Genomic DNA, 13,537 nt, shown 5'->3' with positions numbered 1-13,537 from the left:
AGAGGAAGAGGAGGGAGAGGAAGAGAAGGAGGAGGGAAGGGAAGGAGGGGGAGAAAGGAGGGAAAGGGAGAGGAGGAGGGAGGGGAGGAGTGGGGAGGAGGAGATAAGGAAGAAAAAGGAGGAGGAGAAGGGAGAAGGGGAGGGAAGGGGGAGGGAGAAGAGGAGGAAGGGGAGGAGGGAGAGGAGGAGGAGGGAGGAGGGTACTCTGCTTCCATTTAAGGGTTTAGACAATAACTCTTCTGGTGCTGCGTCCAATTCTGTGTGTCTGAGTGGCAGTTCCTAGAAACAGAACACAAGCTAAGTTCCACCTTGCCAAGTTTTGTGAGCGCCCCAAGCCTCAGTTTACATGCCTGTAAAATGGAAGAATAACCGTCCTAGGATTATTGTGACGATTAAGACAATCCCGAACACCCAACGAAATCCGGTCATGCTTGTTGCTGTCATATTGGCAAGAACAGCAACAGCAACAATAACAGAAAGTCCCTGGGCTGAGACTTCTCAGGTTCACACTTTTTTGAGGGCTGGAGATCAAAAGAGCGTAGCTGGACTGCTTCCTCACACGTAGAAGCCTTGCATTAGACGTTAGGCCGTGCCTTGATCTTCCTGAAGTAGGCAAATCTCAGGTGCAAGGCAACATCCGCCATAGTCACAAGCCCGAAGACAGCTTTGCTCATCAGTCGGAAGAAAGGAGGCACATTGCTGTAGCTAGAACCGAGGGGCGGACTTCCTTCCATAAGGGAACGTGACGTAACACCCTGGGGTGTCTAGGCCCCTCTCTCAGCAGCAGCAGGGAAGCCAGCTCCAAGCTGCATCATTCTGATGGGTAGGTTTGAAGGATTTGTCTTCATTCAGGACTTCTCTGAGCGCCTTCTAGATCAGAGAGGAGCACTGACCTTGTCAGCTCTGAGCCCCACCCCACAAGGTATCCCAGGGCTGTTCAACTCTGATGCAATTCTCAGCCACACAGGGGCTTCTGAGGTGTGTGCACGTTAGCTAAGGGGAAAGTTGGAATGTTTCGGTTGTTTCTTCCTCCCCCCCCAACCCCTCCCCAGAACGAGCTGGACCTTCAGATCCTGTTTGCACCCTCTCCCGTGTCTGATCAAGCTCTCGGTGTGGTCACGCCATTCTGCGGGCAGTAGCTGCTCGCCTCTGTCTTCTCGGCACTACATCACCTATATATCTGTCTTCCTTCTCCATGTCTGTCCATTCTCAGAGCACCGCTGTGTGTTTACACACAACAAATCTGTTTGTCTTGGTGACATGTGCGAGTCACTCTGCTGAACCCAGAAAGGCGTTTCTTGTGCTTGAGGGCTGGAGCCTTCACATCTGGTGTCAAAGGAAGCTGATCAAAGCAGCAGCTGGGATAGATTGAAGGCACAGAGGAGAAGTGTTAGTACAGGCTGGGGAGCAGGGCCCAGGGAAGAGGAGTCTGCAGATCAGGCTTTCAGAGAAATGAGGGTGTTGAGGCAGTGACTGTGTAGAAACATGGAGGAGGAGAGGGAAGAAAACATGGCTGGAATGTAGAGTTGGTGTCGGGGTGGTAAGGGATAGAGGGGAAATGGACAGAGAAGGGAGCCACAAAGTGCCTCAGACACAAGCAGGTACATGTCAGGTGGACAGGGCAGGTGAAGGTCAGGTGGACAGGGCAGGTGGACAGGGAAAGTGGACAGGGCAGGTGAAGGTCAGGTGGACAGGGCAGGTGGACAGGGAAAGTGGACAGGGCAGGTGAAGGTCAGGTGGACAGGGCAGGTGGACAGGGAAAGTGGACAGGGCAGGTGAATGTCATGTGGACAGGGTAGGTGGATAGGGCAGGTGCAGGGCAGGTGCAAAACGGATGGATAGGGCAAGTGCAAAACGGATGGATAGGGCAGGTGCAAAGCAGGTGACAGGGCAGGTGGACAGGACAGGTGAAGGTCAGGTGGACAGGGAAGGTGGACAGGGCAGGTGAAGGTCAGGTGGACAGGGAAGGTGGACAGGGCAGGTGAAGGTCAGGTGGACAGGGTAGGTGGATAGGATAGGTGCAGAGCAGGTGGATAGGGCAGGTACAGGGCAGGTGCAAAACAGATGGATAGGGCAGGTGCAAAGCAGGTGACAGGGCAGGTGGACAGGACAGGTGGACAGGGCAGGTGAAGGTCAGGTGGACAGGGCAGGTCGGCAGTGCAGGTGTTATGTAGTGGAGAACAGGAGTGCACACCATTTTCCTAAAGCTGTGTGTGTTCATGTGCGTGTGTGACCTTTACTCTAGAGCCCACCATATGAAGAAAACAGGACACAGAAAGGATAAAGGAAGAAATCAAAGGCTAGGCAAAGTAGAGCGGTGTAACTGTATGAGAGAAGCAGACCCAGTTCCCGGAGCAGAAGGCCATTGCTTTCCAGAACATCTGGCTGTGTCCTTAGGCCTGTGTCACATAGGATCATGTAATTGTGCAGGTACCTGGACCCAGCTCTGGACTCCATGTTGCTGGACTGCAGAGCAGCTGGAGACTTGCTGTACATGCAGGTGAGGTCGGCACTGGCCGTCCGCTGGGACTGTGTGTGTCTCTCTAGAAGCTGAGACTCTCTAGGAAAGCTTCCAGGGACTGGGATGGGGGTGGAAGGGGAACTTTGTTTAATGGGGATGCTGAGCTCTTTTTCTGTTGTGCTGTTGTTATTTTGTTGTTTGTGTTGTTTGAAATAGGGCCTCACTACGAAGCCTAGGTTGGCCTTGAACTCTCGATTCATCTGCCCCAGTCTCCTAAGTGTTTGCTGGGCACGGTGAAAGGTCTGGGTGTAGGCAGGGGTGATGGCTCAACAACATTACATGTGTATGAAACCACTCGGATGTAGACTGAGGATGGTTAGGCTCTGGTCAGGAGGACTTTCTCCTGCTGCAGCACCCACATGTTGTCCCACAACTGTGACTTTAGTTTCAGGAATTTGACATTCTCTTTTGGTCTCCTCGGGCACCAGGCACACACAGGCACACAGGCACACACGCACACACGCACGTGCAAACAAACAAAGCAGGTGTGGTAGCTATCGCTGTGAGCCCAGCACTGAGGAACCCAACAGTTCGTGTCAGCCTGAAATACATGAGACCAATTTGTTGTGGTAAATATTAAATAAATGACTAACCCTTTTCCCACGCTTTGCTGGCACAGGGCCATCTGACACTGCTGGGATCTCTAATTTGGTGGCCTTATGCTGCCCCTATAACTCAGTCATGAGTCACCTACCGCCCTAGCTGCTTCTGTCCCGAGTGGATACGACCACCCCAGCGTGTTTTCACTCACTTCCCCTTGGCGTGTTGTTTCCAAGCCTCAGACACACTCATCCCAACTCTGTGGCAGGCTTTCTCTGTTCCGCTACTACAGCCTTTGAACTGAATTAAGCAGTCACATCAAAGAACACACCAAACTACTCTGATCCAATAGGTATGATATAATTTGCCAACCTTTATAAGTCAAATGATTCTGTACAATTCCATCCCTTGTAAAACATTCATTATAACCTCATTTATGAAGAGATGTGCAGAGAGAGACACACACATTTGCCTCCATCTTTGTTCCTCCCAGAATCCCCCTTTGTCAGTCTCCGCCTCCTACCGTCTCTTCCAGCCTTCCTAGACCTTTTTCCCGCCTACCTCCCTCCTGTCCAATCATGTATTGCCTTAACATAAATCTACACCAGTTGTTTTAATTGGAGTCTGTTGCTACACTTGTTAAAACTTAGTATTTTTTCGTGTGTAAATTGCATACGGCTTTTCCTCATGGTGTTGATTATCCTAGATCACTTTGAAAGCTAGAATAACCTAATGTTTGATTATACACTGTCTTAGGGTTTCCATTCCTGCACAAACATCATGACCAAGAAGCAAGTTGGGGAGGAAAGGGTTTATTCAGCTCACACTTCCACATTGCTGTTCATCACCAAAGGAAGTCAGGACTGGAACCCAAGCAGGTCAGGAAGCAGGAGCTGATGCAGAGGCCATGGAGGGATGTCACTTACTGGCTTGCTTCCCCTGGCTTGCTCAGCCTGCTTTCTTATAGAACCCAGGTCTACCAGCCCAGGGATGGCTCCACCCACAATGGGCTGGGCCAGGGATGGCTCCACCCACAATGGGCGGGGCCCTCCCCCCTTGATCACTAGTTGAGAAAATGCCTTACAGCTGGATCTCATGGAGGCATTTCCTCAACTGAGGCTCCTTTCCCTGTGATAACTCCAGCTTGTGTCAAGTTGACACAGAGCCAGGCAGTACATCCACCAGATCAGTTTCCTATTTTAGGGTATTTTATCCTGCATGACCTCACAGGGTAACTGAGGGTTTGGAGTTGAAAGAATATCACCTGACACTTTCACTACCTCACAGCCATCTCTCCGTGCCCACGGTGGATGGTGTCATCTCTCCAACACAGATCAAACTCCAGGAATGTTCAGGACCCTCCTATAAAATGGGCCGGCATTCCCACATAGCTTGCCCAACCTCTCCATTACTGACAACACTGACTACAATGAGAAAGTCATATACGTGGTTGTTACATTGTTACAGCGCGTTGTGTAGGAGCAGCGCTGAGAAGCAGGGTGAGAGTTCACCTGGTGAGTCTGCACACCCAGGGCCAGTGCTTCAATCCCTGAGACTCACCCACACTCATTAACCCAGGGATGTGGGGCCTGCAGATTCAGAGTGCAGACTAGGTGTGTATTTGCTACTAGCAAAAGTAAATCATCTTATTGTTATAAGCAACAGTAGTAATAGCTTTGGCAACATACTTTCTCACACTTTTTTTTTTAAAGACCGGGTTTCACTATGTCACTTTGGCTAGCCTGGAAGGTTCTCTGTAGACCACTCCGGCTTTAACTTCAGAGACCCACCCGCGTCTGCTCAGGCATCATTGTGTCCGGGTTCTTATGATCGTTGTATGTGGTTTGTAGGTTTGTATTGTCAAGCTGCCTCTAGAAAGCTGTCTGAATTACACCCACCCCTCCTTTACAGACCACATCGTTTTCCCAAACCCCTGTCAATTTAAACTGTGTGTGTTTTAACCCTATCAACTTAAGAGACAAAAAAAACCCTTTGGTTTGCATATATGTATGTATTTGCTATTTGGAAACCCTTTTGGTCAATTGCCAGCATCAAAAGGTCTTTTTTTTTTTTTTTTGTGATTTTTACATTCGTCTTGTTTTCTGTGATGTTAACCCTTTGCCTGGTTTAACATCTGCTTTTTAGCTCTCTTTCTGCTGTTCTGTGTACAGAAAGCTGCATTTACATATAATTACACAGGATTATTTCTACATTCATATTCTGCCATCATCCCTTAAAAAGATAGTCCTTCCAGCAAGATAAACATATTCATGTTTAATTTGCTACTTTAAAAAAAGATCCATGGATTGGAGAGATGGCTCAGCGGTTAAGAGCACTGACTACTCTTCCAGAGGTCCTGAGTTCAAATCCCACCAACCACATGGTGGCTCCCAACCATCTGTGATGGGATCTGACGCCCTCTTCTGGTGTCTGAAGACAGCGACAGTGCACTTATATATAAAAAATAAATCTTTAAAAAAGATTCATTTTGTAAAATCATGTATGTATTTGTGTCCGTGTGTAGGTTTGTGCATGGAAATTCAGGTGTCTGTGGTGGCCAGAGGCATGGGATCCCCTGGAGTGGGTGTCACAGGTGCCTGTGAACCATCTCACTTGAACATTAGGAGCTGACCTCTGAGCCTCTAAATGTCAGCACATGGCCTTAACTGCTGAGCTATCCCACCCCTTTCCCTGCCTTTCAGCGAGGTTTAGCACTGTAATCTCTCAGGAAGTTATTTACTGGACGATATGACTGTCTTTGACAAGTATTCTAACTGTCCCAAAGTGTGGAGCGCTCCTTTCCTACTCAGTAATTTGACTGACGGTGAGCCAGCTGTGGTGGTGCTTTCTCTTAATCCAGACACTTGGGAGCTGAGGCCAGGAGATCACGAGTTTGAGGCCAGACTGACCTACATGAAGAGTGCCCAGTATTGAGACCCTGTCTCAGAACAAAGCAACAACAACAACAACACAGCAATCTTTATAATCTGCCAAATCATCACGTAGATCCACTTGGGTCTTTATCCAGATTAATTTATGTCTCCCGAGGTTGGTAATTGTATAACGGTGCTGTTTTAAGGCAGTGCAGGACATTGTAACAGAATGGATGAAACCCACGCAGGCTCAGAGGGAGGAATTAAACGCGTTGCAGAAGAAAGAGGATCAAACGAAGGTGAGTCAAGCTCGGTACCGAGAGGGTTCCTTAAGGTGAACTCCTGACACACCCTAGAATAGAGCTGTTACTGTCATTCACAAACCCACCAAATGCTGAAAGTGTGTGTGTGTGTGTGTGTGACTGGTGGGGTGCTCACGGAGGCCAGAGGACAGCATCAGATTTTTTGGGGCTGGAGTTTTGGACAGCTGTGAGCTCCTGACCTGCTAGAAACCGTCCTCCCGTCCTCTTCCAGAGCAGCAAGTGCTCGTACCACGGAGCCATCTCTCCGCCCCAGGTACAGTGTTCGCAGGAATGGAATTTTCTAGTGGATGATCCTCGCACACTTCTGTCCTCTGGTTTCTAGGTGTTGGTACCTTCACACGAATGGCGAATGCCAAGGAGCGTGTGAGCACGTCTCTTCCTCATTAGCAGCAGCTAAGGGGTTACTGGATGTTTGAAAGATTTCCCTTCCTCCTGCTTTCTTTCCTTCGGTGAGGGGTTGAGCTTAGGCCTCGCACACTGCCCGGTGCTCTGTCCCCAGCCCTCATCCCACACGGAAAACAGACAGAGTTGTGGGGAGGATGGCTCAGTGGTGAGAACCTGCTGCTCCTGCAGAGGACCCGCACCCGCTCATTGGTTCACCACCGTGCAGAGCGCCCCCAGGAGATCTGATGTCCTCTTCTGCCCTCCACCGGGACACACATGATACACGTGACACACATGATACATGTGACACACTATACAAGTGACACACACAATACACATGACACATATGAAACATGTAACACAATACACATGGCACACATGATACATGTGACACACATGATACACCCAACACACAATACATGTGACACACATGATGTACATGACACACAATACATGAGACATACATGATGCATGTGACACACATTATACAAGTGACATACAATATACATGACATATATGATACATGTGACACACGATACACACGGCACACATGATACACGTGACACACATGATACACTCAACACACATAATACATGTGACACACATGAGGCACATGACACATGATACATACACGACACACATGAAACATGCGACACACATGATACACATGACACACATGATGCCCGCAGGCAAATCACTCTGATGAGTTAGAATCACATGCACTCTTTCGTCTTCTCGGCTCGACTGTTCGTTCATTGCTGGAGTATTTTGGCTCCGAGGACTCCAGGAGCAGGGTCCGAAGTCAGAGTGCACACTGGGCAGGACCAGCTCCTGCATGGCAGAGCGGTGACCCTCCTAGGGCTTGTTGTCTACACTGGGGACCTCATCTGTATGCTGCAGAACCGAGGGCGTTGGCTGTGAGCCCGTCCTATGGGTTTCACCAGCACAGCATCAGCCTCCCCCAGCCCCGCCGTGAGCTCCGTAACTGTGAAAACTCTTTTGCTTCCTTCTGCCGCGCCCACCGTGGAGCAGTTTTTGGAGCTGTCCCAGGAGGTCCGGCACTACGGGTACATTCAGCTGGATCCTTGTACCTGCGACCACCCGGAAGCTGGCTGCGAGGCCCTGCTTTCCGTCGGCAATAATGAGATCCACTGCTCTATCACCCTGCCCGACGGCCAGACGCAGGACGTCGCTTTCCGGATGAGCAAAGTGAAGTGCTGGCAGGTCACCTTCCTTGTGAGTATCTGGCGCCTTGCTTGGTCTAATTCGAAGTCTCCTCCTGGGGCAGGCGGAGGCACAACCCCTTAATCCCAACACCCAGGGGACAGTGCAGGCAGAGTTCAAAGCCAGCCCGGTCTACAGAGCGAGTTCCGGAACAGCCAGAGCTGCACAGAGGAACTCTGTTCCCAAAAACACCCGAAGTAAAATGAAGTCTCTTGTGATCTGTGATTCGGCCACTTTGGATGTCACAGCTGGGGCTCAGCACACAGGCTTTCAGAAGAATCAGTACCTGTGTGCAGACAGGCATCTCGACCTGGTGGTCGGACAGCCTATGGTCAGTGCAGACTTCCAGCCCAGAGCAAGAGAGACAAATAGCAATCTTCTTACCCTCCCACCAGCAATCTTATGGCTTGGAAGTTAGTTATAGCATAGAGTTGACAATGGTGACCACATATTTATTGAGCACCTACTATGTGCTTAGTGTCACCAAGAAATGGGACCCTGCCCAGAAGAGCCCTTCTGAAGGAGTCCTGGCTTGAGTTTATATAACGACTTTCTTTACACTACAAATCCTTAGCATCAGATTTCTTCAAGTACCAGCTACAGTGCTGAGAACTGTCACATCTGTTAGTTGAATTCTGTCAAGTGCTCAGTGAGCAAACTGTGTTTGTCCTGTGTGTACAGAACACTGGTGGAGGACAAAAGCTGTTACATCATGAAAGATACAGCAGCACTCCCTGGGCAGCACTCCTTGACACTGCCAAACATTTCTTCCTTTAAGATGGATGGATGGACGGACGGACGGATGGATGGATGGATGGATGGATGGATGGATGATGGATGGATGGATGGATGGATGGATGGATGGATGGATGGATGGATGGACGGACGGTTGGATGGATGGATGGATGGATGGATGGATGGATGATGGATGGATGGATGGATTGATGATGGATGGATGGATGGACAGATGATGGATGGATGATGGATGGATGGATGGATGGATGGATGGATGGATGATGGATGGATGGATGGATTGATGATGGATGGATGGATGGACAGATGATGGATGGATGATGGATGGATGGATGATGGATGGATGGATGGATTGATGATGGATGGATGGATGGACAGATGATGGATGGATGATGGATGGATGGATGGATGGATGGATGGATGATGGATGGATGGATGGATTGATGATGGATGGATGGATGGATGGATGGTTGGATGGATGGTTGGATGGATGGTCTGATGAACAGTTGGATGGGTGGATGGATGAATGGACAGTTGGGTGGATAAGATGGACTGTTGGATAAATGGATAAATGAATGGATAGATAGATAGAGGAAACATGGGGGTTGCACATATGTCACAGCTCACATGTGGAAGTCAGGGGACAACATCATGAATTAATTTTCTCATGCCTTTACATGGGTTCCAGTGAGGGAACTCAGGCCACCAGGCTTGCACTTCAAGCACCTTTCCCCACTGTACCATCTCACTGGTCCTTTTTCCCCCTTTTGAAAAAGCCCTGTCTCTTTCCTTCCCTTTGTATTGGCTTCCTGAAACCTGGTATGTCCTAAGGTTCCAGCGTAGCGTCTTTATACGATCTCTGAAGTCAGACAGCTACTCAGATCTCTCCACGGCCCAGCGTCTCCCACCTCCCTCTGGGTCTCGGGGACATTGTAGCCTCATGTTTCCCAGGGCAGACCTTGTCCCTTGTGCTTAAGTCCATCCACATTTCTTCCTGCTGTGTTCGTGGTTCTGGCAGATGGGACGCCACGCCTCCAGCTGCCGCACCACGAACGCAGAAATCCCTCCGTCTTTTCTCTCCACTCTTCTTTCGTGTTTCATTGCTGATGGACCCACCTGCCATCTTGCGATTCCTCATAGCTCTCCTCCCCCCATGCTCATGACAGCTTCTCCACATCCCGTACAATGGGTGGGACCAACTCTTAATCCCGCCCCCAGCCCTTTGGCCCCTTAGGATCAAAGAAAATAAATCATGTGATTTTTTTTTTTTTTACTTTCAGACTTGTGGAAATTTATTTTGTGGTCCCAGATTTGATGGACTTTGGCCAGCATCACAAATCTTTCTGAGAGGACTTTCTTCTGCTGGGTGGGGGGGTCTATCCATGGTGTTTTTTTTATCTCTCTCTTATCTATCACAGTATAATCCTTCGGACACTCAGTCACAGCTCTGTGTGTATCAGGCATGTTTTTCTGAGTGGCAGTCTCTGGTGTGATGGGCTGGAGTTTTCTGTCTCTGTTCCACAGACACCATGTTGTCAGGTTTCAGCTATGACCTGTAGTTGATACGGTCTCCCTTCCCTTGACGTGCTTAGGATATGTTCAGTTCCATTACTTTACAAACAAGCCCCGCCCCTTTTACCTGTGCCCATCCCATACCCTGAATCTGCCAGCCAGCCGTTAGCAACAGTTCGCATACTTCCTGACTCTATGGACAGTCTTTGCCTGTTCTAGAAATTTCCCATTAAAAGTAACATGTGGTAATACAATATGGCCCTTTGTTGGCATTTATCTAGGCTCCGCCCCACGGTTACCTGGCAACAGCCAGTTGTGCCTGACTCACTAAAAAAGAGGCTGCTCACCCTTCTGCTCTCTCTTGCTCTTTCCCCTCTCTCCTTGCTCCTCTCCCCCCTCTCTCCTGCCTCTACTTCTCTACTCCTCTCCTCTCTCCGTCTCTCTCTCCATCTCTCTCTCTGTCTCTCTCTGCCCCTACTACTCTTAACTCCCCTCCCCATGCCCTGAATAAACTCTATTCTGAACTATACCGTCATGTGGCTAGTACCTCAGAGGGGGAAGGGACGCATGGGCCCTGCAGAGGCACCCCATTTCCCCCTTTCCTCCACATCTCACTGCACCTCCCCCAAAACATATCTTTGCTCTGTCCTATCTTTGTATAAAGCACAACACCATTTGACTAGGTTTTGGCTTGGCACTCTAAGGTCTAAGGTCATCCTTCCAGTAGCAGGCATCTCTAGTTTATTGCTGAATTCTCTGCTCTATGGATATACACACTTGGCCCCTTTATCTCTGGATGGGCATTTGGGTTGTTTCTGTCTGTTGTTAGGAACAAGCTGTGCCGCTCACTGGTCTTCTTGGGCCAAGCCACAGACACACTGGGTCCCTCGCAGTGTCCCCAACCCACCAGCCACCCACCAGCCACCCCCATCCTTCAGGGGGTTGACCTTGTTCTTTCTTCTACCAGGAATTACCCCTCATCTTTCCCCTTCAGAAAGGAAAAAAAAAAAAAAAGTCACCTGGACAGCTTCTGCTCCTGTTCACGCCTCTTCTTCCAGGAAGCCTTCCTTCCTTTACACTCCCACCACCACCACCCTCACCCCCAGACCTGTACCTGCCCCACTTAAGAACATTTCCTGTATTGTACTGTGCTGAGTTACTGCCGTGGCTCCCGGGGAGAGCAACAGCCTTTGGTAAACTGTTGCTGTGTTGACATCCCAAGCGCTGTAACGTCCATGGTTTCTTTTCCTCTGTAGGGGACGCTGCTGGATACTGACGGGCCCCAGCGCACTCTCAACCAGAACCTGGAGCTGAGATTCCAGTACAGTGAAGACAGTCGCCAGCGGTGGTTTGTCGTGTACACCAAACAGGCGAGTTCTCGGGATAGAGCACAACGTGTGGGCTGATGGGGACAGAACGTGGCACTCCGCCCAGCTTGGGGGAGGGGGAGGGGTTCTTTACTGGCAGTGCACCGAGATACTTTCCCTTCACTTTTGCTTTATATTTTCCTGGTCACTACGGCCACAGGCTCAAAGAATTTAGTCAAGGCAACAGCCAGCTCCGAGGTGAGAGAAAATCGTCTCAAAGAGGGTTTATTGCAGGTCTTAAGTCCTTCAGCCTCAGACCGCTTTCACTTGATCCCGTGACCTGCGGCAAGGCCGGCGGCAGAAACACGTTGCAGATCAAAGTGTCTCAGGTCACAGTGTTGGGAGCACGCATACAGGCATCTGGTACCAAGTAACAGCAGACATAATACATACGTTAGGTCACACTAGCTAATTCCTAACAAAGCTGAGCTTTAAACTTAGGCACTCTTTTTTTGTTTGTTTTATTTTTGTTTGAGACAGGGTCTCTCTGTACAGCTCTGTCTATCCTGATACTCACTATGCAGACCAGGGTGGCCTCCAATTCCCAGAGATCTGCCCGACTCTGCCTTCTTAGTGCTAGAATTAGAGAGAGCTACCTGCATAAAACCCGGCACTCTTAACTAGCGTGCTTTCCCTCGTGAAAGACCATCTCTCTAGTGCTCCCTACACTGTAAGAGACCCTGCCTCAAAACAAGGTGCGTGCTTTCTGAGCTATGGCGCCACGGCCGAGGGAAGGGGTGGGTCCTGATGCTCTCGTGAACGTCACGCCTACAGTGATCTACTTTCTGCGACTTAGCCCCTACGTCGGTCTGAAGCCAGAAACAAAGCCAAACAGAAATAAAGGAAAGCAAGCTGAGGGGTGGGGTTTTTTCTGACCCCCTGCTTGGACCACAGAGCGTTTATTAGCTTAGTAAGACCTCTGCAAGTGGGTGATCGCCAACATCCCCTTGGCTTTGCTCAGGAAGATAAGCATTTGCCTCTTAGCTGATAAGTAAAGTCCCCCCAGGAGACTTTGCCTTTGCCTCACTCCCTGCCCAAAGGAGTCAAGGAACCAAGCAGCTGGCCAGGGAAGAACAGAACTCATGACCGAGTTAGAGCCTGGAGCCAGACACTTAGACCCCAAACAAAGCCAGAGCCTCTTAGCAGAGAACATTGAGATCATCAGCGTCTAACTAAACTGAAGAGAAAACCCCAAAGGAAAAGAAACAATCACCACAAAACCCCCCATCTTAGCTATTTCAAGTCAATGTAAAACATACAGGTGAAAAGAAATTTTTAATTAAAACATGATAAAGAGGAACTCGGGAAGCAGAGGCAGCCGGATCCCTGAGTTCAAGCCCAGCCTAGTCTACAGCGTGAGTTCCAGGACGGCCAGAGTTACACCAAGAAACTCTGTCTTGAAAAAACAAAATGCTGCTGGTGATGGTGATGCTGGTGATGTTGATGATGATGTTGATGATGGTGATGTTGGTGATGGTGATGCTGGTGATGGTGATGGTGATGTTGGTGATGGTGATGTTGGTGATGGTGATGGTGATGCTGGTGATGTTGATGATGATGTTGGTGATGGTGATTTTGGTGATGGTGATGGTGATGTTGGTGATGGTGATGGTGATGTTGGTGATGGTGATGTTGGTGATGGTGATGTTGGTGATGGTGATGGTGATGTTGGTGATGGTGATGCTGGTGATGTTGATGGTGATGTTGATGATGGTGATGTTGGTGATGGTGATGTTGGTGATGGTGATGTTGGTGATGTTGATGGTGATGGTGATGTTGGTGATGTGATGGTGATAGAGCTGGAGAGATGGCTCAGCAGTTAAGAATACTTACTACTCTTGAAAAGAACCTGACTTCCATTTCCAGAACCACATGGTGACTCACAAGCACCGGTAACTGCAGGTCAGCGTTCAGCACCTCTCCTGGCCTTTAAAGGCACCAGCATGCAGGCAAAAAGTCGCACCATAAATAAAAATAATAAATCTTAGAGTTAATAAATAGTTCTAAATCTGAATAAAAACGGAGGCAAACTTCACATTG

The 13,537-nt window shown here is 49.3% G+C and overlaps 1 protein-coding gene across 1 annotated transcript in view; it reads left to right on the top strand.

Annotated features, from left to right (window-relative positions):
* Positions 1-13,537, top strand: part of SNX31 (sorting nexin 31) — a gene marked incomplete at its 5' end in the record, with an annotated part of 43,116 nt that overhangs the window by 18,119 nt on the left and 11,460 nt on the right. The window contains 4 exons of the mRNA XM_080909419.1: positions 2,431-2,500; positions 6,141-6,233; positions 7,674-7,877; positions 11,387-11,500. Of these exons, the coding sequence (XP_080765545.1) occupies positions 2,431-2,500; positions 6,141-6,233; positions 7,674-7,877; positions 11,387-11,500 (481 nt within the window). The remainder of the gene's footprint in view (positions 1-2,430; positions 2,501-6,140; positions 6,234-7,673; positions 7,878-11,386; positions 11,501-13,537) is intronic.

The sequence above is a fragment of the Micromys minutus genome (genome assembly GCF_963924665.1).
Source record: "Micromys minutus genome assembly, chromosome: 33".
Taxonomy (NCBI): domain Eukaryota; kingdom Metazoa; phylum Chordata; class Mammalia; order Rodentia; family Muridae; genus Micromys; species Micromys minutus.
The sequence above is the reverse complement of the archived record's forward strand: the minus strand, read 5'-3'. Positions and strand labels throughout refer to the sequence as shown.